Source organism: Alosa sapidissima, chromosome 14 (genome assembly GCF_018492685.1).
Source record: "Alosa sapidissima isolate fAloSap1 chromosome 14, fAloSap1.pri, whole genome shotgun sequence".
Classification (NCBI taxonomy): domain Eukaryota; kingdom Metazoa; phylum Chordata; class Actinopteri; order Clupeiformes; family Clupeidae; genus Alosa; species Alosa sapidissima.
This window is the reverse complement of record NC_055970.1, coordinates 14,549,698-14,570,686: the sequence shown is the minus strand read 5'-3', so window position 1 is coordinate 14,570,686 and position 20,989 is coordinate 14,549,698. Positions and strand designations below refer to the sequence as shown.

At 42.8% G+C, this 20,989-nt stretch overlaps 1 protein-coding gene across 2 annotated transcripts in view; it reads right to left on the bottom strand.

The window, feature by feature from the left end:
- Positions 1–20,989, bottom strand: part of gria1a (glutamate receptor, ionotropic, AMPA 1a) — an 80,380-nt gene that overhangs the window by 19,363 nt on the left and 40,028 nt on the right. For both annotated transcript variants that reach the window (XM_042061347.1, XM_042061348.1), the window contains exons 8-11: positions 18,240–18,344; positions 16,142–16,249; positions 11,346–11,552; positions 9,845–10,263 (exon numbers count right to left, since the gene is read on the bottom strand). In XM_042061347.1, coding sequence (XP_041917281.1) covers positions 9,845–10,263; positions 11,346–11,552; positions 16,142–16,249; positions 18,240–18,344 — 839 coding nt within the window. The remainder of the gene's footprint in view (positions 1–9,844; positions 10,264–11,345; positions 11,553–16,141; positions 16,250–18,239; positions 18,345–20,989) is intronic.

The following is a 20,989-nucleotide window of genomic DNA, read 5'->3' as shown; positions in this document are numbered from 1 at the left end:
CAAGCACAGCAACTGTTGCTATAGCAACCATAGATTCTGAACAGGACGGTAGACTACCAAGCAAGCACTTAGGCAAAGTCTTTGTCAGTTTATGACAAGATCTGAACGTATATGGATAATACCGTTCAAGTGTTTTCCATACTTTAACTTAAAGAAGCCCTATGCAACAATTTTAGCAAATATGACCATAATTATGCAGTTTGAGAGTCTTTCTGATGGTTCTACAACACTTTTTGGGTCGTTTGGTGGGTGCTTCGTCTCCCCCTAGTGCTTCTCTGCGGAAAAACCAAATATGCAACTTTTTGGTCCCGTTCCGAACAAATCCGGATGTGACTCAGCGGAAGTATCCAATCGCGTCTCGGAAATGTAGTCAGATTGTAGTTTCTAAGAAGACTGCAAAACGGACTCCGACTTGGCTTTGTTGCTGTTGAAATTGTAAGTAGCCTACCCTTGGGTGAACTTCGTTTTTGTAATGTGGTTTGATAGTCTCTTGAACAATGTGTTTGCTCGACCGTTTTATTGTGAGCCCTGTATGAGTTTAGCTTGGTTTCTTGATGGCTAGCTTGCTAGCTAGTAGGGGTTTAGCGTAGCAGTCACTTGCTACCAAAGCTGCAGGGAGAGCTATGTCGTGAAAAATGTGAGCTCAAATCAGGTGAAAACCCAGAAACAGCGAAGGAATAACCAGACCTGCATAGGGCTTCTTTAAGAGATGTAAGTAAGCTTCTGTATTCGCTGAGCAAGGTACAAACTGACGAGTTACATTAGCCCTAGGTGCTACGATAAACGTTAGCTAGGATAGCTAATAATGGTGTATTATTTCATATCCTGGCATGACATACTTAACGTTTTGACTATGTTACAACTGATAAAAGCATGACAAATAAAGTAACCAAATTGCTTTGCAATACTTTAGCCAAAGATTGTTAAGGCGGAGCAAGATATTTCATCAGGTGCCACTTCCGGGAACCCGGATCGCACGAGGCGGGGGTCAAAATCCCCCTTTATGCAGAGCAGAGGCAGTGACTGCTTTATTGTCTATGGGCATAGCTCAGAATTTCACCACATATGCTAAGAAGTTGGTTCTATAGAGTTAGGAATGTGAATTTTGGGCACGTTTTCATGATCCTCAAACCCTTCTGAACATTTCAGGTACATTTTTAGCATTTTTGAGCATTCCTGTCTGGAGAAAATCGACCTTGTATCAGGTGTACGTCATCGACACGCCTCTTTATGCATCGGCACGCCTCTTTATGACTCAATCCCCATTTCGCGCCCATAGACATGAACTACGACGAAGCATCTTGCTCCGCCTTAACAATCTTTGCTTTAGCCCAGAAATACTTATGGGTGTTAATTTACAGTAATGTTAGTACGCTCTATGCACTTCACAATTCCGGGTTCGAGTTGTACTAGTCTATCAACTTCCTGTTTAACTTCCTGTTTATACACAGACAGATATGGCTCTCTTTTATAGTCGCTGTCTTCAGGATCTACCTCGTCTCACGGTAAATTATATTAACCGACTCGTACAAACATCATGTGCCGCTCCCAACAGCAAGCGGGAAAAGGGATTTAAAATGTATATCGGCAGCTATATCGACAAATATGAGGGTAAGTAGCTAACGTTATCATGCTAACGTTACATTGTAACCAAGAAACTGACGTGATTGAACTCGTTAACGTGAGATATTTTGATAGATACAATATTCAATAGATACAATACTCCACTATATTAAAACAGACAGACTAGCACAGTGTAAGAACGAGTGTAACCCAGTTTCAAAATGTATGTTCATCTTTCTCCCTAACAGTGTCAATGAAAAACAAGGTGACAGGAGAGGTCAGCCATAGATCCATGAGGAAAAATGAAAAGCCACACGAATTGAGAGTAGGGTGACTAGGGTCAATGTTAGGGTAATGGTTAGGCCTGATGATAAGTTGCCCAGCTGAAGTAACATTATATAAATGTATATGGGTCAGTCTACTGTTTATGGATGTGAATGGGTAGGCCTATGTGGCTCTCATCTACAATACAACCGAATGCTTTTATTAGTTTTTCTCTTGTTAACAGTTTAGCTCTTAAGAGGTATATCTCATCTAAGCTTCTATTTCTCCCAGATGGTGTTAAAAGACTCAAAACCTGTAATTTTGGTGAGCACCCACTGCTCCTGTGTGGCAGGGTGTGCCTTATGCAACCATTTGGTTGCACTATTATATCAAACAGCACACTTCTCACAATTAGGCATCCCTGCTGTACCCCCAGTGCACAGTTGCACAGAAACTGAGCAGACCTGGCATAAGCCAAGGACCTTGGTAAGTCATGTCTGTCATGTGAATTGTACCTATGCACATGTAACTATTGTGATGCCATGTCAAAATGTGTCATTGCTGTCAGGGTGTTAGGCCTGGTCCGGTGGGAGATATGGAGGTCCGCAAACCCCAAAATTCTACCGCTGTTTGTGTGAGGTGAGATTATATTACCTTTAGTTTAAGCTATATGTTGATGTGGTTAATATGAACGCTGGACCGTTGCGCTCCTCAGACGAACAACATCTAGCTCTACCACCGGTACGCTCAGGCCAATCCAAACTTTTCTCATCTTTTGTTCCTCATTGGTGGAACACACTGCCAGTTCCTACAAGGGCAGGGACTTCCCTCTCCATTTTCAAAAAACTCCTGAAGACCCAGCTCTTTAGAGAACATCTCCTCTCAAAGCACTACTTACAACAAGTCTGGCTGATCCTAGCACTTACCACCTGTCTTGAACTGACATTCAACTGTTCAACTGTCAAACAGCACTCACTGATGCACTTATTCTTACTGTACTCTACCGTTTTTAAATTGTCCTAAAATTGTTGAGAGAATTGCTTTAAAACTTAAACTGTTACCATGTTGTTAGTCGCTTTGGTTAAAAATGTGTCAGCCAAATGTATTGTAATGTAATGTATGCTGCAGGTTTGTTTGAAATTTTTTCACTTCATTTTCAGAAGTTCTCTCTACAAAGCATTTGATGGGGAAATGCCAGATCTTGCCACATTGAGAGTGGCAGAAGTCTATAAAGACTTTCCCCTCTTTGTTTGCACCTCTGGTGACCACCATGGGCATGTCAGCGGAAGTCCCATTAGTTCAGTCAGCTTTTGGGGCTGTCCAGGCAGGGAGTGTGCTGTCATTTCAGCGAAAACCACCAGAAATGCGGGAAATCATCAACATCCCATATGCCCCTGCCCAACTGTCCCTACCCTTTCAAGGCTATAGGCTTGAGCCAACCACATGCGCCTATGTGTTATCAGAGGAGAAACATGTATATATGAAATCGCTACAGGTGTCATTCCACATGGCCCACAGGATTGAATCTGCAACACGGGAGCAGAGCTCATGCCAGGAATGGCATTGACTGAGAAAGATGCGAGTCACATCTACACGCTTTCTGGAGGCATGCCATGTTCACTGTCATTCATCGGCTGAAAATCTGGCACACCGAATTTTGAGGGGGACTGTTATGACGAAGGACATGAGGAGAGGAGCCAGTTGCCGTGACAGAGTACTGCAGTTTAAAAAATGTCAACTATTCACCCTGCGGGTTCATTATACACCCTGATGCTCCATGGCTGGGATGCTCTCCCGATGGTTGTGTTTGATCCTTCTGAAAATCCACCATTCGGCCTGCTGGAAATGAAATGCCCCAACATCAAGAGCTACGTTGACTGTCCCTACCTGAAAATGGCTCTTTGCAGCTTAGGAGGCAGCACAAGTACTATTGGCAAGTACAAGGTCAGATCCTCCTAACATGTTTGGAGTGGTGTGATTTCGTGGTATGTGCGCAGGAGGACATGCTTGTTGAACACATACACAAAAATGTAGATAATGTAATGTGTAACATTAGAGACCAAGGAGATCTGTTTTTTTTACCACTACCTACTGAAGTGTTTGTGTGTTTAAAGGACAAGTTCGGTATTTACACTTAAAGCCCTGTTTTCAGATTGTTTCTGATGAAATAGAACGGTTAAGATTGAAATTTGGACATATGCTGCTGGTCTGAGAGTTTTCGGTTTTTGTCGTAGCGCCCCCCCCCCCCCCCCCCCCCCTTCCACAATGGCTGATAGGTGCACTGGAACAATCCTTCCTAAAACGCATTAAACTTTCGTTTACAAAGACGTGAAACTCACCGAGTAGTCAGGGGTGTTTAGTCACGTCCATGGCTATGCTAAAATGTCTTGGAACTGGCACAATGTGAAGCCTACGTTCCACAACCAAAAAAATAGTAAATAGTAAACGCACAAAATCATGTAGCCAAATTATTCATGTAGGCTAGGGTTAGTGTTAGGCTAGATCAGTGGTCCCCAAACTACGGCCCGCCAACTCATTTTGGGTGGCCCCCCCAAAACATGTCCGTGGTATATAGCATCTGGCCCGCACGGGAGTACGACATCGTCAAACTATAACCTCCGTAATTTCCCCATTCTTTCTCTATGGCGAGTCTTAACAGTACACATGTAATACTCCTTTTGCCCACTGGTGGTTGTTTTGCCGTTGTTTCGCGTTTGCCATCGAAAACGGAATGAAATGTAGGCCTACCTGCAAACAATGTAAGAGGCCTATGCTGACTGCATCAGTGCTCAAAGTATTCTAAACGTTTATCAATTATTTGTTAATAACTAACAAACTTCTATTCAAGTCATATTTCTATTTTTATTCACACGTTCAAATGTTCATACAGAGTTCAAAGTTCTCATCAGGTGAGTGAAAGTTAGAATGGTGGTCATTTCAGATGTGTTTGCCAGCACTTCATAAAACTGTCATAATTTGATAACTTTAAATTATTTGTAGGATATTGCTTGTTTTTATTAGTATTATTTCATTTGAGCTACATTTTACACTGATATGGCATGGTGGCAACATAAACACAGCTAGCAATGGTATTAAATTGCAGTAGCCTATGATTAAATGTAATGGAATATTCAACTAAGGTAGACTGCTGTTGTTCACAGCACTAAGCTATTTATGGTTGATATACTCCGAGTCTCTGGCCCTCTCTCAGAGCAAGGCATAGTGAGCTGGTCCTCGGAAGAAAAAGTTTGGGGACCACTGGGCTAGATAGATAGATAGATACTAGATAGGTCTCAGTAGCGTACAGACATCATACACAACATGCACTTACAGCAGAAATGGTAAACATAAGTATAAACATATAACTAAACTCCACTGTACAATAAAGACAGTAAAAGATAAGAAAACTAAATACTAAATACACTATATAAATGAAATTTATATTTTATATTATATATTATTTAAAGTCCAATGTGCTTGAGGGTGATCAAGCATAAAGCGCTTGTAGTGACAGGGCCGAGACTGGTAAGGTGCTCAAGGGAGTGAGTGTCATAGTGAAGGTGCAAAAAGTAGTCCAACCATAGTCCTTTAGTTATGTGTGCATGGCAAGGTGCTCAAGAGAGTGAGTGTCATGGTGAAGGTGCAAAAAGTAGTCCAACATTAGTCCAACAGTGCAAGAATAAGGTCTAGAGACCAGCATAAATAATATGGACAAATAGTAGAGTAGAGTATAATGTAGACAAAGTAATATAAAAAACGATGTCAGTGCAAGAACAGGTTGAGGTAATAGGGTTATAGACATTCATTCATTCAGTATTGTAGCAGAAGCCTGACCGCAGCCATTGATCATGTGTGCTAATATAGCATGAAAAACAGTGTAGCAGCAAAACAGTAGTGAAAACATTAGGCTGTGGACATTAGTAAAACAGTAGTAAAGCAGTAGTGGGCAGTCAGTACTCAAACATGGAGAAGGTGGAGAGGCAGACAGACTAAGCAGAGAAGTCTATATCTCCTCTTCCCTTTAGTGAGGCATTGAACAGTTGAAGTGATGCACTCCAGTTCAGCTTCCTTACCAGCCTGTCAAGTCGCCCAGCATCCTTCTTTTTTGTGCTTCCTCCCATACCATACCACTGCATAGAAGAGGACGCTGGCCACAACAGACTGGTAGAACATCCTGAGGAGCTTGCTGCACACATTGAAGGACCGCCGCCTCCTCAGGAAGTACAGCCTGCTCTGTCCTTTCTTGTTGAGTGCATCAGTGTTGGCTGACCAGTCCAGTTTATTGTCCAGGTGGAGACCCAGATACTTGTAGGTGCTTACCACCTCAACATTGACCCCATCAATGGAGACTGGTAGCAGAGCGGGCTTAGACCTGCGGAAATCCACCACCATCTCCTTGGTGTTGAGTTGAAGGTGATTGAGTTTGCACCAATGCACAAAGTCCTCCACCAGGCTCCTGTACTCCTCCTCTGTCCCTGATACACCCCACAATTGCAGTATCATCAGAAAACTTCTGCATGTGGCATGACTCGGTGTTGTAGCAGAAGTCAGATGTGTACAGGGTGAACAGGACTGGAGAGAGCACAGTTCCCTGTGGCGCTCCGGTGCTGCTGATCACAGTGTCAGAGAGACAGTTCTTCAGTCTGACGAACTGTGGTCGCTCGGTCAGGTAATCTGTAATCCAGGTTACCAGGTGACTAGAGACTAGACTGTGGACTAGTGTTTTCAGGACAATGGCAATGCTATTACAAATGCTTACCACAGGCAATATAATCTTACCTTGTATAAAAGCGTATATCCTCATCGGACCCAGCAAATTTTTTGAGACCAAAGCGGTGTATGGTCTTGGTTTGCTTCAACTGCTTCCATGGATCTTCGATCTCCATTTTTAACTCCTCGTTTTCATGTAGAACCATGTCCACAGCTGCAGCTTCGGGAACTGAACAATAATCGTGTCCAGTCCTCTCCACATCAAAGTCCATATCTTCTTGGTCTACGTCCGAGTCAGGATCAGGGGTCAGCGGTCTCTCTCGATGTTCCCAAACACTCAACCTCGGCGGCTCCTGGTAACGGTTCCATTCAAACAGTGTAGGGAAAACACCTTTTTTCAGACGTTTCAGACGAGTCCCTTCCATAAAGTCATCAGGTCTGAAATGAACGCTACACACCTTTGTGTTTTTGTTTACTTGGAAGTCATCTCTCCTGATCTGAACGATCCACTTTTTTCTGAGATCCTCTTCCACTGGAAATGAATGGAAACTCACAGTCGAGTTGTATCTTGCCGACACAACGCACAACGGCACACAACAATGTCCGATCTAGGTCGCATTAGCTTTTGATATCTGAATACCTTTTTCTCCATGGTCAAGCTTAGAGATAGAGACAACTAGAAATGTGTAGCTGTTAAGTTTCGCGCCATACACACAAGGTAATCGCGTGGGTTAGCATCAGATGTAAATACGGAACCGTAGAGAGTAGAAAGTGTAGTCGGAAACACGTCACAATCCCCGCTGCATAGAGACTATTACCAGAGACGGTTGATAAAGCGAGACGATTCATAAGAGGGTAAAGGGAGGTCCAGTGTCTATGTATTCCTATAGGAGAAATGAACATTTTCACGGAATATGACCAATCCCTTAGCCCTACATTCAGCGATGTAAGTTTTGAACCCATTTTCTAAAAGCCACATGTCTCCCTAACATTCCGACATTGCAATTGTATTTTCCAACGAAACAAATAAAGACAAAAATAGCTTTGTTCGTGATCTGTCACTGTCTCCTCAAAGCTCTGGTGCACAGCCACCTGTTCTTAGAGGCTCTAGACTCAGAGATTGTTGATAAACTAACCTATCATTTTTTTTGCTAGAACTAGTAGACTACCACAAAGTTGCTGAACATATGTTATTTCAGGTTTGTTTGCAACAATATATAAGTTTAACCAAAGTTCTTAGCTGCTAGCTAGCTAGCGAACATTCCCATTCACTTTCCGTTTACTGTGCTAACGTTAGCTAGCTAGCTAGCTAGCTCGGTTAACGGTGCAAAATGAAATTATTCATTCCGTGTCCGAAAGAGTGTTTCATTGGCATCACACACAAACAATGACTGTAAAATAGTATACAACATTATATGTATATGTTATTATTGCTTATTCAGAGAAAAGTTTATGTTTTGACACGCCTATTTAGGAGTCCGGAACTAGTGCCATTTCGTTCCATTGGTGAATCGTCTTATGATTCATCTTAGTTAACTATAGAATCTTTGCTATTACAGTAACGTTAAACGTTATTACAGTAAGTGCTGTTACCACCAGTTTAAATAACTATTTACTTTTGCGATCATGAACCATTTCATCTAACAACACCACTGGCATCTTTATATGACAGACTCTGAACACAGTAATACATTCAACTAAAAAGATGTTAAAGTAATGGTGTTCACTTCATCATAATGTAATTTGCCGTACATCGCCTATCTTTTTGCCGTCATGTGTCTGCAAATGGCCAGGACGCTAACGTCACCTACAGGAGCCCAGATGACCAATAATAGCCTTGTTAATGAGCTTGCGATTCACAGCTTCACCAAGCGTAAAAAAGCCTTTGAATCTGAAATGAAAACAACGTTTACAAGCATACACATTTACAAAATATTAAGGGTTGCCTAATATTCGTTCGCATATTATTATTTTTTTAAATATTTGAATTATATTCGAATAATGAAGAGTCAAAGCCCTAACACACACACACACACTAGGGGTGTAACGGTACACAGAAGTCACGGTTCGGTTCATACCTCGGTTCGGTACGAGTTCGGTACAATGGAGGGAAAAGCAAAACAAAAATGCAGAAAGCATTTTTTTTTTGTACATGTCTCAGGCTGTACCACCTAGTGTCATACAGTCTCTTCCCTGAGCTATCTGCAACAGCCTGAAGTGTGTAGGATGTAGGCTAAACAGTACAATAAGTACCCAGACTCCATCTGTAACTTGTAAACAAAATAAGTCAATCAGCTATAAAACTGAAAATAGGCCTACAGCATCTCTTATTTCTGAAAGTGCAAATTATATAGAAAAATGATTTATAAAAATCCACTTAATTAAGACCTTCAACATCTGTGTTTAGTTGTATATGGAAGGGTCTACAATTTGCCTCAATATTTTTCATTATGTATAAAGTAATAATCTAGCCTACTAACTGTGAAAATATCACACTATTTTGCCTTTTTAAAAAAAACTAAATTGCTCCTTTCATTTCATAAACAGACTACAACTAGAAGTCACGTGACTTTGCCCTTTGACATTAACTCACCGTAGCATGGTTTGTTTATTAGCCTGGTTAGCGTTGTCACTTTATTTTACTGTCTATGCACTTAACACTACCAGCTCCTCATGTGAGAAGTTACAAGTTACCCCAACATAAAGGTAATTACCACGCGATTTACATAGCTTTCTGTCATTACGAAATCATTTAATTTAAGCCATAGGTTTTGGCCCTATTTGTATGTGTATCCAAAGGCTGCTGAAGCGCAGGGGAAGTTTTTTTCCCCTCGTTTCAGTGATTGGTAGCCTACATCATCTGGGTGATGGCTTCGACTCCACCACTCTTTCGCCTGTACTAACGTTACTGTAACTGAAGTTCTCAAACTTGCGATCTTAAAGAGACCAGCGGATCCTCTACAGTAACTCTTGTGGGTCTAACCTTAGTGCTGCTAATGACTGACGGACTCGACCGACGACCTGACAAAAAAAAAACATAGGCGCCAATCAGAGCTTCAGAGCTAAGGTGAGGCTACATATTAGCATTAGGTGTCGCTAAAGAACTCCCGTAACTCTCGCTACTTAACAGTAATTGCGCATGACATTAATTAATCCGCACACGAGTTTTATGTATTTTTATACCGTGTATTCTCCGTGTAAATTCATGCACCGAACCGTGACGCCCGTACCGCTTCGGTTCAATACGAAGACATGAACCGTTACACCCCTAACACACACAGACCTCACACACACTGTATGTGCTGACCTTGGTGAGATGTCGCAGCCTTGCTGCATGAACGCTCCCAGTGAGAACCAAAGCGAGTTGAAGATCCCAAATTCATTACTCTGTTCCTGAGTGGGAGTGGCCTGTGGAACCGACGGGGCGGAGCCTGGTGTCTGGCTGTCCTGTGGCCCCGCCCCCTCGTCCATGTCGTCGGCGTGCCACTCGTAGGGACTGAAGCGGCTGACCAGGAAGAGCACCACGCTCACGCCGATGTAGGCGAACACGATGCACATCCAGATCTCGTAGGCCAGCGGGTCCAGGAAGGAGAACACGCCTGGCTTGGACTTGGTGGGCTTCTTGATCATGATGGAGATGCCCAGGCTCATGAAGGGCTTGGAGAAGTCAATCACCTCCTCCCTGACCAGTGTAATGGTCAGAGGAGCCACCGCCACATCCGCCTTCTAGAGAGACACACACGTCAGACACACACACACATACACACACGCACACACATACACCAGACACACACATACACATTAGACACACGCACACACACACACACACAGACGCACACACAGATATACACACACACACACACACACATCAGACACACACACACACACCAGACACACACACATCAGACACACGCACACACACACAGGAGGACATGGCACATCACGTCCACCTTAAAAACATGGCACATCACGTCCACCTTAAAGACGTGGCATGGTGGGTATGTACCAACAGACTGCACTTAGATGACGTTTCGCCTGCTACAGGAGCGCTGAATGGCGAACAGGGGAAGTGCTGGACATTGCTGCTCAATGCTCACTGACTCAATGCTCACGACTCAAACTCTACCTGCTCAAAGCTCACTGATTCAACCTCTACCTGCTCAATGCTCACTGACTCAACCTCTACCTGCTCACCGACTCAACCTCTACCTGCTCAATGCCCACTGACTCAACCTCTACCTGCTCAATGCTCACTGACTCAACCTCTACCTGCTCACCGACTCAACCTCTACCTGCTCAATGCTCACTGACTCAACCTCTACCTGCTCACCGACTCAACCTCTAGCTGCTCAATGCTCACTGACTCAACCTCTACCTGCTCACCGACTCAACCTCTAGCTGCTCACTGACTCAACCTCTAGCTTCGTAACGTCTTATTCTGGCTCGCTGACTCAACCTCTAGCTTTGTAACGTTTCATTCTGGCTCGCTGACTTATTGTTTAGTTGAGACATGTTCAAAGTAAGCAAGTGTGGATATCATTACAGGAAACAAAATTACGATTTGGAATAATTGGAAGAATAGAATACCTCTTACTCACTCGTAATTCATTTCATATTAAATTCTTAATTTGTATTTAATTTCATATTCAATTATTAATTTGTAATTCATTTCATATTAAATTATTTATTTGTATTTAATTTTCAATGGGCTCTCTTAGGCAGTATATGGAATTTGCCACACCAAGCTGAGCAACAAAGTGTGTGTGTGTGTGTGTGTGTGTGTGTGTGTGTGTGTGTGTAAGGCCTACCCCATACACCAGCTCCCCGACCATGCCGTTCCACTGCTTGGTGTCGGGGTCTTTGGCGCCGTACTTGCCGTCGGAGACAATGTGGAGGTCGTAGCGGTAGCCCACGTGCTTAGAGATCTCCGCCGCTAGCTCCACAATGTAGCCCTCGTACCTCTCGTTCCCCTGCAGCTGGTCGTGGTTCTTCTTCAGCATCACATAGGGGGACTCCTGAGAAACACACACACACACAGATACACACACACACAATCACGCACGCACACACACACATACACGCAGACACTATGAAGACACTATGAAGCTCAATGCTAATACACCAGGCGCTTATGTGTTGCTCTATGAAGCTCAATGCTAATACACCACTTATGTGTTGCTCTATAAAGCTCACTGCTAATAGGCCAAGTGCGTATGTGTTGCTCTATAAAGCTCAATGCTAATAGGCCAAGCGCTTATGTGTTGCTCTAAAAAGCTCAATACTACTACACCACGTATGTGTTGCTCTATAAAGCTCAATGCTAACAGGCCAAGCGCTTATGTGTTGCTCTATAAAGCTCAATGATAATACACCAAGTGCTTATGTGTTGCTCTATAAAGCTCTAAGCTAATATACCAAGCGCTTATGTGTTGCTCTATAAAGCTCAATGCTAATATACCAAGCACTTAATGTTTTGCCCTATAAAGCTCACTGCTAATAGGCCAAGCGCTTATGTGTTGCTCTATTAAGCTCAATACTAATAGGCCACTTATGTGTTGCTCTATAAAGCTCAATGCTAATACACCACTTATGTGTTGCTCTATAAAGCTCAATGCTAATAGGCCACTTATATGTTGCTCTATAAAGCTCAATGCTAATACACCAAGCGCTTATGTGTTGCTCTATAAAGCTCAATGCTAATAGGCCACTTATGTGTTGCTCTATAAAGCTTGGCACATGTGTCATTAAGCTCAACATTAATATGCTAACTAGATGTACCGCATAGCGGTACAAAATATGACCGCCGCTGAGTCCTGTACATCCGTTCCGTGAAAATAAATCACACTTCAATTTGTCTCCATATTTTACTCCATCCCCCACTCTTGAAACTTTTGTGTATGCTTGTTTGGCATGCCTGAGTGTGTGTGTGCGGCTGCACAGAAAGTAGCCTACTGGTGCTGAAAAGGTGAATAGATTGTAGAATAGCCAAAGAAGATGTAGCATTGTTATAAAACCTTTAAAATCTCTAAACAATCACAAGTAGGGCAGTTCATCACAGTTCATCCATTGCAACTGGATTGATGAAAGGTCACTTACACCTGTAGGCTACATTGTATTTGGGGAAAGCAAAAGGTATCAGCATAATGTTATTTATTTATTTATAAACAAAAACATCTCTGTCAGTTCCATGCCGTTTTCAACAGCTATCAAAAACAAAGGTCATTTTTGGATGGATGGATTTTTTGTGAATGTTTCTTCTTCTACATAAGATTTTAGTCATCTTTAGTTCATGTAATACTTTATTGTCAATGCACAAATTAAGTAACAGTAGTCTGAAACGTTATTGTTAATGCACAAATTAAGTAACAGTAGTCTGAAACGAAATGCTGTTTTACATCTAACCAGTGGTGCAAATAACTGACATGTCCAAATGGGCCTTGATGAAATGCGTCGCTAGACTGTTCATACACATTTTAACGGGCCAAAGTTGAAGAGCTGTTGTCCGTTATTGTTCGTGCAAATATAGGCTGATTTATGTTCCCTTGCATTGTGTAACTGAGGTCCATGGCTAGTCTGGCTTTCACCAGACCAAGCTCAATCTTTTAAGAAATCAAAAAATAAATAGCGGGCAGATCAGGCTGGGTTCACCCAGCCTAGTCCATAGGCACCCGATATTGTTTAATTTTCCGATTGAGATATCCACGCTCTGGCTATTCTAAATGCAAAAATGCATCAGGGAGTTATGACAAAACTGTAACTAACAAACTAGATCCTAATAGATAGCTGTTAGCTTCCCTAAGCTACAGGTAGGCCTATTTACAACATAAATTGTCAATAGGCTATGCTGGCGACACAAATAAAATCTCCTTTGGAAACCAATGGCTTACGCCTTACAGTATCAAGCGGACTTAAACTGCCATATCGTGGCAAAAAGTTGTAATAAAATTCACGCAGCTCCATGAGTCAAGGAAAGCGCGAATGAAGTAGCCACTTCTAAATGGGACCCACTACACAGTAGCTTAAGGTGTGTTGCTAAAGCAGCCATAATGAAATGAAGGTGTCATTGTTTGGATAATTCACACACACACACATGCTTTTTAATTTCACAGACTACAACTACCAAGCTGGAATCAAAGCACATCGATTCCCCTCTCTCTCACACCCTGCACGCACTTAAAACAAAATAAACAGGCGTCTCAGTCTCACGCATGTATAGGCAAAACTGTATCAGACCGGTGTAACGTTGGTAAATCTTCCATTGCACAGAATGATTTTTGTAGCACGTGCAACAAATGACAGTCGAAAGATACAATTACAGTGCTGCTATCAATCTGCTTGGTATAACCACATTTATAGTTTTCTACAAATGCAATCAATCAATTGGCCTCCATCACTCAACCAACGCTAACGGTAACATTACCTAGGTCCTTATTGATATTATAAGATTAACGTACCTGCAGTAAAAACCAAGCATGTCCGATAAACATCCTCAGATTCATTTCGGCTTCAAGAAGAAATGGGAATTACATTTCATCATCCTATCCTTATTAGACGTTCTCTGCGGTAAACTACAGTCCTGTAGGAAGCGTCCATTGTTTTTCCAACCCTCTTTTAACTTCCAACAAAATTACGTCTCACTGCAACGATGCGCCATCTAGTGGACAAACGACTACTTATCGCCAATACTGGAAATGCAGCCATGATGATGATGATGAATATTTATTTTAGCTTTCTTTTAATCCTACTGAATTTGGAATTATGTATCGGCCGTTCTAATACTAATAATAGTATGTGGGTGCATGTGTATATGTGTGCACCGCCATCTACAGGCCAATGAGTGTACCGTCACTAAATGTACATATAACCTAATTTTTTTTAGACCCCCCCATGGATGAAATTCTACGAAACTTGGCATACCCCCAGAGAATGCCAGGTCAATCATACACATAAAATTTGGTGCAGTTCTGAACATCTTAACTGAAGATAGGGGCGATTAAAGCAGAATAATATTGCATTTTCATTTTTTACCGGGGGGATGCAAATCACAAATGAGTGATTATGGGCCAGATTGATGTGGGCCCTTGAGACCAACATACCATAAAAGATTCTTCATCCTCAGTGCCACGGTTCAGGTAGTTATTTAGGAAAAACTGCCGGGGCCCAGCACGGGGGGGGGGGGGGGGGGGGGCTGGGGGCTGGCCCCCGGGGACGAAACAAAATTTTTCCGTAAAAGTCTAGTGGGGCTACATACCCACTAAATGTCATGTGCCCCGGTGGTTCGGTGTCCCGGGTATCGTTGACCAAAAATTCAGGAAAAAAAAAAAAAACTGACAATCCCTATATGACTATCATATCATAATTAGTGGGTTTGATCCAGCAAGCCCACAGCATGGCTGAAAGCAAGCGCACTATTGTTCTTCTTAAGTTTACTTTATTAGTGGGTTTGATCCAGCAAGCCCACAGCATGGCCCGAACCGGTGTAGGGAGCTTGTTACTTTCGTGTCGCTGGCCCTTGTCGTTTTCGCGTTATTCCCGTTTTTCGGCCCCATTGAAATGAATGGCGGAATGTTCAGGATTCTAATTTCGATTATGACATCACAGCTCTAATTGTTTAAGCTTGTACCTGGCAGAGTTCTAAGCCATCTGGTACTGTCTAATGGGCTGGGCTGGGCTGTCTGTGTATATGAAGGTGTGTGCATGTAACTTTTGACCCGTATGTCCGATTTTCATAAATGAGGTACCGTTGGAATCCTTGGATGAGGCCGAGTTCCATGCCCCTGATCAAACCCACTCTTGCAGTTCCTCGGAACCGCAATTCTAGTTTATTTATTATTCCATTTCACCCACTTTTTGTACTCACTACTGCTCCTAGACCGTTTGAGCTATCGACGCGGTTCAAACTCCAAAAATTCAGGCCCGAACCGGTGTAGGGAGCTTGTTACTTTTGTGTCGCTGGCCCTTGTCGTTTTCGCGTTAATTCCGTTTTTCGGCCCCATTGAAATGAATGGCGGAATGTTCAGGATTCTAATTTTGATTATGACATCACAGCTCTAATTGCTTAAGCTTGCACCTGGCAGAGTTCTAAGCCATCTGGCAATGTCTAATGGGCTGGGCTGGGCTGTTTGTACATATGAAGGTGTGTGCATGTAACTTTTGACCCTTATGTCCGATTTTCATAAATGAGGTACCGTTGGAATCCTTGGATGAGGCCGAGTTCTATGCCCCTGATCAAACCCACTCTTGCAGTTCCTCGGAACCGCAATTCTAGTTAATTATGTCTTTGTTCACATTACCAGGCTGAAGTGATTCAAATCTGATCATGTGACACAGAGTTGATGTTTTAATGACAAAGAAATGTGATGTTTTTAAATGATATTCCTGTCACTTTCAAATGTGGTTCTAGATCAGATGTATATCTGATTTGAGGCATTGCAATATCAATGAAAACATTCACATCAGAATTCCTGTATTTTTGCCTATTTGCAATAACCCAGTCTATAAGCAACACAACCCTAATCCTTTATGTGTGTGCATGTGTGTGTGTGTGTGTGCGTGCATGTGTGTTTGTGTATGTGTTTATACAAAAGAGAAAAGAGGCCCATACAAGAATGGTGGTGACAATGTAACTCCGATTCTGAAGACCGTTGGTCTCGTTGGTGCCAGGAGGAAAGGACGTAGGAACAAACTTCTCATTCTCATTCCAGTAGCCCACCTGCAAAGCATGCACGCACACACACACACACACACACACACAAATTATATAAACACAGCAAATACATTCACATATATAAAGACATACCAACATCTTGGTTTATAAACACACAATGCACACAAACACATGCAAACACAAACACACACACACTGTTTTTCATTCCCTCTTGTTATCCGAGAACCATTCAAGATGACTATTTCATGAAGCTGATTACGATGACGCCAATAAAGTGCAAAGCAGTTAGTCTTCTTGCGTAGCCATTTGGATTTGATCATGGGGCATGTCTTAACCTTAGTGCAGCATTTGACACTGTTGAATAATGTATTGTGCGCCGGTAAATATGTAAATATCGGAAAATAAGTCCAGACAGGGCGAACAGACCCCCGATGCACAGAGGTAATTATATAGTTTTAACAGACCTCCGAACGTTGGGCATGGTAATTATATAGTTTTAACAGAACTCTGAATGTTGGGAATGGAACTGCAGCACTCTGAAGAGCTGTGTTACATATTAACATATTACTACACAAACTAGAACACTGCATAGGATTTACAGGTATAGTTATCAATTGGCTCAAACCCTATCTACAAGAAAGGAGCATCTTTGCTGCCATCGGCAACTGTACCTCAACACCAAGGCCCTTGACCTGTGGTGTTCCCCAGGGGTCGATCTTGGGGCTACTATTATTCAACCTTTATACAGTAGCCTACTACTCTAACTAACTGATCACATGTACTTCCTGTTATGGGCGGTGGTAGCGTAGTGATCTAGCTAGCCTAGCATGCAGTAGTCTGAAAAGTTCAATTTCCAGCTTCCACTGTTCCACCAGTAAATGGAAGCTACTTTGAAGAATCTGATACATGAAACATACTTAGTTTTTTTAGCAAAGTATCCTCCATCATGACTGCTTTGCATGACTGCTTTGCACATGAAAGCTACTATCAGGAGGGTTAGGGGAGTGTATGTGTGTGTGTGTGTGTGTGTGTGTGAGAGGTGCGATTACAAGTCAGGGTTCCCACTCTATGTGACTTTTCCCTGACTTTCCCTGACAAAAAAATATGAATTTCCATGACTAACTATATAATGAAGGGTACAATATACCGACCACGCACACACACACACCGACACAGTGCGTTTGTGTAGTCTGAGTGCACATGAGTTGCATGGCACCAGTTGTACGGGTGGCCAGTTCTCCACTGAGGCTGTTTTGTTATTCAGCTCCGTAAGTGTGTGTGTGTGTAAGTGTGTGGGATCTCACTGGTAGAAGGGGTAGGGTAGGGGCTGCATACTGGTGTGTGTGTGTGTGTGTCTGTGAGGCTGTGTTGTTATTCAGCTCTGTAAATGTGTGTGTGTGTGAGGCTGTGTTGTTATTCAGCTCTGTAAGTGTGTGTGTGTGTGTTAGGCTGTGTTGTTATTCAGCTCTGTATCTGTGTGTGTGTGAGAAAGGCTGTGTTGTTATTCAGCTCCGTAGAAGCACATTAAAGAAGATGGATATTGGCAAAAAGATGTTGTACTTTGGCACCCTCTCATGGCCAGTTGTAGTATGTGTTCCTCCTACTCTCCCACTGGAACACTGTCCAAGGTAACCATGGTTTCATTCTAAAACCCAGACACTATGAAAACTCACAAACACACATTTACAAACGCACACAAACATGTTTACGAATGCACACAAACATGTTTACAGAAACATTGACACACATGCTTACAAGCACAAACACATGTTCACACACACACACACACACACAGACAATTGTATCTAGCAGTAAGTATGTAAACGTCACTCTCGACGCCTTAAGAAACATGCTAGTGACAAACACTAGCACCCTAGCTTGAGCTTAAATGCTAACACGCTGCCTCCCAACCACACACACACACATACCGCCTCCCAACCTGAGCTGTACACACACACACACACACACACACTGCCTTCTAACCTGAGCTGCACACACACAAACACACGTACGTGCACACACACACTGGTCTTACCTTCTTGGGCCCTGCTGTTCTCAGCTCCATCACCCCCAGCGTGTAGTTGATCCGGCGGCCCTTCTCATCAAACTGGATGTGACCTGTTAGCCCATCAATACGGACCTGTAAAACACACACACACACACACACAAGAACCATGTTAGCCCCTCAATACTAACCTTTGAGCCGCACACACAATAGAACCCTGTTAGCCCATCAATACGGACCTGTAAACCACACACACACACACACACACACAATAGAACCATGTTAGCCCCTCAATACAAACCTTTGAGCCACACACACAACCACACACAAGAACCCTGTTAGCCCATTAATACGGACCTGTAAAACACACACACACACACACACAGACACAGAGAGACACATACACACACACACGCGCACTGTCTTAGGATTTGCCTCTGCTTGGAGAACCTCCGATAATTTGTCATCTCTTTTTAAGGTTGTGTACAAGGTCATTACAAGGTTCTACTTTGACTGTCAAATTATTTGCATCCAAATGTGTCTAGTGATTTTAGCAAAGAATCTCTAACTGAGAGAGAAAGAAAGAGAGAGAGAGTGTGTGTGTGTGCGTGAATGTAGAATTACTGAGAAGAACTGAGAGAGAGTGAATGTAGAGTGTAACTGGCTGATGGGTCCCCCTCTTCTGAGTTGGGTTCTGCTCAAGGTTTCTTCTCGTTGGGTGTGTATCGTGTATCTGTAAGTGTGTGTGTGTGTATGTCTCTGTGTGTGTGTGTGAATGTGTGTGTGTGTGTGTGAGAGAGAGAGGTTGTGTATCTGTAAGTGTGTGTGTGTTTGTGTGTGTATCTGTAAGTGTGTGTGTGTGTGAGAGAGGGAGAGCTCTGAGCAGTCATATCATATGTGTCATCACACTCTGGGGATTTCAGCTCTTTTCACAGATGATTAACTTTACACAATGTCCTAGCCTGGGTTGGTGTGTGTGTGTGTGTGAGAGAGAGAGAGAGCGAGAGAGAGAGAGTGTGTGTGTGGAGAGTATGTGTGTGTTTGTGTGTGTGGGTGTGTGTGTGTGCGTGTGTGTGTGTATGTGAGAGAGAGAGTGTGTGTGTGTGGGGGGTGTGTGCCTGTGAATGACTGTGTGTGTGTGTGTGTGTGTGTGTGAGTGAGCAATATTAAGAGTATCTGGTCTGTTCGCACCATTTCCACACTTAGGGATGCAGTAAGGAGATCTCACCTGAAACTAGCAATGAGCTAATAAGCTAGCGAGCTAACAAGCTAATGAGCAAATAAACCTTCAGAAGACATTCTAGGGTTGTCCTCTAAAGCAGTGGTTCTTAACTGGTCTAGCTTTGGGACCCACAATTTCCCATGTTCATTAAGTCGCGACCCATATATTTTTTTAGCGATCAAGCCAACGGATACGGTGAGCTACATGCTAAGACACACAAAGTGCCTGTATACCTACTTGTTTGGAACATGCGGATGTTTGGCATTACATTTGTAAAGTCTTAAGCTCCTGATGTCATCTTTCAAAATAATAACCTACAGTAGGAACTTTAAAAACAGCTCTTAGCTGCAGAAAAAGACGCCCGAGGTCACGGTTTAAAAGAAGCCGAGGACTTTTTTGAAAACACGGTCTTCTCCATAGGATTATAATGTAAAAAGGATGCCGGCAGCTGTGTTTAAACATAGCCTTAGGGAACATTCCCTGATGGTTATATTAAGGATACATTTTCTAAACGAATGTTCCCAGAACGTTCCCTTGAGGGCTTAATGCTTATTTTTGTCAAACCATAAAACCTCCTTTAGGGAACGTTCCCTGAAGGATTTATTAAGGTCGCATTTCTGCATCATATCATCAGTGGAGTCTAAGGAGGAGCTTTCATCGTGTCATAACGGCTGATTTTGTCATCGTATCATAACGGGGCTGATTTTGTCATCGTGTCATAACGGTGCTGATTTTGTCATTGTGTCATAACGGCTGATTTTGTGGTGCGTGTGCATGTGTGAGAGTGAGCGAGGGGTTGTCGTGTGGTGTGGTTGCTGGGCAACGGTAAACTTTTGTTAGTTCGACTCATACAGTAAAGGTATATATATATATTTGGGGCTGAGCAATTTACAGAAATATGTGGTGTGTGCCTTACAGAAATAAATGCCATTTTTTTATTTAGTGAAATATTTAGCAGCCTTTCTGCGCTCCATATTTCTGACACGAACTGATCTGACCTGACTTGACCTGAGCTTGCGTGTTAGCCTGTGTGTGCACTCATGATGATTCTCTACAGCAACTTTGTACTGCATTGCAATGAACAAAGTAAAGGCAAAAAGTGTTTCTTTGTCGAACAAATTGGGATGCAATGTGAGCCTTGAATCAAAACCGAACATGCTTTGCCATAGAGAAACACATGATAGCGTTGGATTATGAACATGACGTGGGGTAAGTCGAGCTATATGAAGTTATTATTTAGCTGTCATTTCGTCTGTTTTATAACCCAGGTTGCACTTGGTATCAAATGATAGCTCTGTGTCTCCTCTCTCCTCTGACATGCGTGCCATATCTATGCGATCACGGTTTTGCATGTAATTCAAACGAGAGTAATGGGTGCGCAGGTGAACGCAGAGCAGTATAGACCAGCCTTTCTCAAACTTCTTTGACCTGAGGCCCGGTCATGGCAGACTTTGGGGTCATAGGGCCCACCTACACGTACCCCCCCCCCCCCCCCCACACACACACACACACACACACATCAAATTATCATGATGATTATCATTATCACAATTATTAT